We start from the raw sequence: 4,032 nt of genomic DNA on the forward strand, positions 1-4,032 counted from the left end.
TTAATAGTACAGGTAGAATTCACACAGACTTTGTCTGGGCCACAGTAAGTACCAGACAGCACATCTCCCTCATCAGAGATGTCAGTATTATCATAGGCATCCATGCTCCAGCACCAGTCCCCTCCATGAGGGACCTGGATTGCTGAATATGTCTTTTTAACTGTTGGCACGTGTTTAAGAGATGTACATATAAGTTTTCCACACAATATATCATCATCAGAACATGGAACATATTGTGACTTGTCTGCATTTTGGCCACAATTACCAAACCGGTTTCCTTTTTTGTTAAATGAAGTATAACATTCTTGTGGGGCAGATACTGCACCAGCCCCAAACAAGTGTGAGCATTGACTACTAGGGTCTAAACAAAAACCCTTAGCACAGTAGTGATTGTTGTGACATACTGTGTCATCCTGCTTATAGCTATCTGCAGGGCATGCTGAAGATTCCCCATCACAGAATTCCGGGAGGTCACATGGCGTAGCAACATCACGACACATGGAGCCCTTACGTGAAAATTCACATTGAAAACAGCACAATCCATCAGAACATTGTGCTTTTCCTATAAAATGACAGGAACTGTCACAGCATGGGTTTTGGTCACAGTTATTACCACAGTCACACTGCTCTGGCAACTCCACAATACCGTTCCCACAGTTGGAATCCCTACGCTTGCGGCCTTTGTGCCATGGCTTGTTAAACAGGCAGGCCCCTCTGTGTTCACGAAGGAACTGGTAGAAGTAGTCAGAGCTGCAGTTGCTGAAGCCACTTTCTTTAGCAATGCTTTCATGCATGAGGCAAAAGTGCTTATCGTCACAAATGCAGGCCGACTGGTCGTGCGGAATACCCAGGTTGTGCCCGAGTTCGTGAACCAAGAGCGCTGCAGACAGGAGGACATCTTCATGATGGAAGGCTTCGACAGCAGCCGCAAAGCCACTTGAACAGGCACCATTGAGAAATGCCTGGCCCATGGTCTCTCCAGGATGATGCCCAACGATCATGTGGGCAACATCATGCTTCACACGTTGGGAGAGCTGCTCTTGTCTCCAGCTATTGAAATTCCTGAGTGTAGCGTGCAAGTCCTCTGGGACCTCTATTAGGTCCCCTTCAGTCCATATCTCCACTCCAGCCAGCACCACCTGTGTGTTTATCGCCCTAGTGAAGCTGTTGGCCAGAGCAACGATGTCCACTACTCCCTGGACTGTCTCGTTGACGCTGCTGCCCCACATCTGGAACCGCTGGTTGTTGACCACAACAAACATCTCCACATACTTTGTGTGTGACCACAAGTAGGACGGTGCCTGTAGATTGTGGGGTTTCCTGCTCCCCTGTTGCCGGCTGGTCGAGGCTGCTCGGCTGCCTTTGGAAGTGACACTACAGGACGCTCGAGCTTGCTGTGCCGTGGTGTATAACACATGTTCAAACTGTTTTGAGGAGTTCAGGGGCTCGATGCCATAGGCGTGTTCCTCTTTAATCAGGATGCCCCTGAGGCCTGAACAGGTGTTGACAGACACAAAGGAACCTGGCACTCCTTCTATGTAGCCTTCATAGTGGCAGTCTCGTGAGATGAAAGGCGTTTCTTGCCCCAGCACCCCATCGTGATAGCTGTAGACTGGAAAGTTATTCACAACATACTCTCTCTTCACCTTCAGGTGAACCAGCTGCTTTTGGCCTCCCATAAATAGCATATAGGATGCACGTTCCACTGGATCTTCACTCCTCCTGGTGGTCAGACTCTTGGGGATGACTATTTCATAGGAAGAGTAATATGACAAGTCCATGTCACAGTATATTCTTGGGAGAAAAATCATCCCTAAGAACAACATGGTCCACAGCCTGATCCATGAAAGGCCTAATACTATCCCCAGCCTGAAACCTTTCATCTGGGGAGCCCACGTCTGAAGCACTCTTGTAGCTTCATGCAAAATTGTGCAGAGTTCCTGTAAAGAAGACAGGAGGGAGGCAGAGTCCCTTGCTGAAGCTGCCACCGACATGGTCCTAGTGAATCAGTTGATGCACAGCCTGTGTCTGTCAGCAGCAGCTCTCCCTCACGCCGACCCTCAGACCCTGATAATACTCGAGGTCTATCCTCACTGCATAAGTAAAAGCTACTGTACCTTTAGGGTTGCAGCCTGTGCCTCGTTCTCTTTTCAGTCTTTTGTCCTGACAGTTTTCCCTAGCATCACTTTAGTAAACTCAAGACATGATGGAAGGTTTTATTTTTAAGTACTGCAGACTAAAATGGAGGAATGTACCTTGAAAGAGGAAACAACATCATGCCTGCTTCAACAGGGTTACTCGGAACACCTCAACAGGGCTACCCTCCCCCATTCCTTCGTCCGTTACTCGGCTAACTCCAAATGTTCCAGATCAGGGGGCTCCCTTTGGCCAGTGTACTATTAGCCATTTCTTCTTCCAACCTCTTGCTCTGTAGCACATGAACATCTTAACTTGGATTAATCTTTTCCACTTAATGAGACAGATATTTATGTATGCATCTCATAGAGCAGTCGGTTAGATCCGGAAAGCGGGGTGGCTGCCCTGTGCCCCAGCACGGAGCCCAATGAGCTGTTTACACGTGATCAAGGAATCGTGGTCCTACTTGTAAAAGCATCATCAAAATCCAGTTTCTCAAGTTCTTTTTATAACACCGTCCAAAAGAATTTGTGGGACTCACCAACAGAGCAGCCTCCTATAGGTGTTGACAGACACAAAGGAACCTGGCACTCCTTCTATGTAGCCTTCATAGTGGCAGTCTCGTGAGATGAAAGGCGTTTCTTGCCCCAGCACCCCATCGTGATAGCTGTAGACTGGAAAGTTATTCACAACATACTCTCTCTTCACCTTCAGGTGAATCACATTTTTCTGGCCCTGCATAAATAGTATATAGGATGCTTCTTCCACAGTGTTATTTCTTTCCTGGACTGTCAACCTCCTAGGGATAATTATTTCATAGACAGAATAGTATATTGATCCTAAATGACAGTATATAGTTGGCAGAAAAATCAGCAACATCAATATCTCTAACCTGACACCTGAAGGTCCTGGCATGGGCCCTAGCCTCCAGTTCCACCTCTGCTGAGCTGAAATCTGAAATTTTATTTTAGTCTCTTCTAAGGCCACTTGTTTTTTCTGTTGTGAAGACAGGATGGAGGCAAAGTCTCTCAATGATGTTCCCACTGACATGGCCCCAGTGTATCAGTTGATGATGCAGAGCTTACTTCCATGCAGCTCTCCCTTTCACAGTCACAGGGAGACTCTGGTATTAGCTGCTCATCTCTAGGTCTTACGGACTGAAAGTTGTTTCTTCACTCCTAGCCTTTGGTAGTTTCTTTGGTATATTTCTTCCTTCCAACAGCAACAGCTTTAATGTTCCTTTGCTAAATTCCTTTTATCCTCACAGAGGAATATACAAAAAAGGCATATAGCAATTCAGCCAGTATCGTAAACCAGGCCAATTATCTTTAATCCCCAGCCCAAGCCACTCTTCTCCTGATATCCGTTAACCTGTTCATTCTTTGAAACCCAACATTCTGGCAGGGGGTTGGGGGAAGGAGACAAGAATTCTCTGGGGATCTCTGAGCAGGAGAAAGTTCTTGATTGCCCACTGCCTCTTTTCCTCGTTTCTGTATTATTCAGGATACTGTTTCTCAGTTTAATCTTCCTTTGTCAATACTGAATTCTTTTTTAATTCAAGAAAACTGTATGTGGATGTTTAAGTTTTCCCTCATTATTCTCTATTCATAACAAATTGAGATATTTTATATCTGCATATAAGCATAACTCTTCTCTACCAAGACGTTTTCCTAACGCTCAGACAGATTAAGTGTTAAATGAGCTCAGTTTTACCATTGGGTATATAAAGGACCAGGATCAAAGTTCAGTTCCTCCCAACTGTTCTGAGATGAAAACAAATCATAGGTGAAAAATACTCTGGTTGGGGTGAGGTGGTGGTGTGGTGTGGTGGTTAAGAGCACTGGACTCCCACATAGTTGACTGTGGTTCAAGTCCCAGACCTGGAGACTTGCTTTC

The 4,032-nt window shown here is 45.9% G+C and overlaps 1 protein-coding gene across 1 annotated transcript in view; it reads right to left on the reverse strand.

Annotated features, from left to right (window-relative positions):
• LOC102489466 (disintegrin and metalloproteinase domain-containing protein 1) overlaps nt 1–2,322 on the reverse strand; it is a 2,984-nt gene extending 662 nt beyond the window's left edge. Inside the window, 1 exon segment of the mRNA XM_027771640.1 lies at nt 1–2,322. This exon segment is cut by the window's left edge and continues 13 nt beyond it. Within this exon segment, the coding sequence (XP_027627441.1) occupies nt 1–1,994 (1,994 nt within the window). The 5' untranslated portion in view covers nt 1,995–2,322.
• Between the last annotated feature and the right edge of the window lie 1,710 nt (nt 2,323–4,032).

This window comes from Tupaia chinensis, unplaced genomic scaffold (assembly GCF_000334495.1).
Source record: "Tupaia chinensis unplaced genomic scaffold, TupChi_1.0 Scaffold000226_1, whole genome shotgun sequence".
NCBI classification, from domain to species: domain Eukaryota; kingdom Metazoa; phylum Chordata; class Mammalia; order Scandentia; family Tupaiidae; genus Tupaia; species Tupaia belangeri.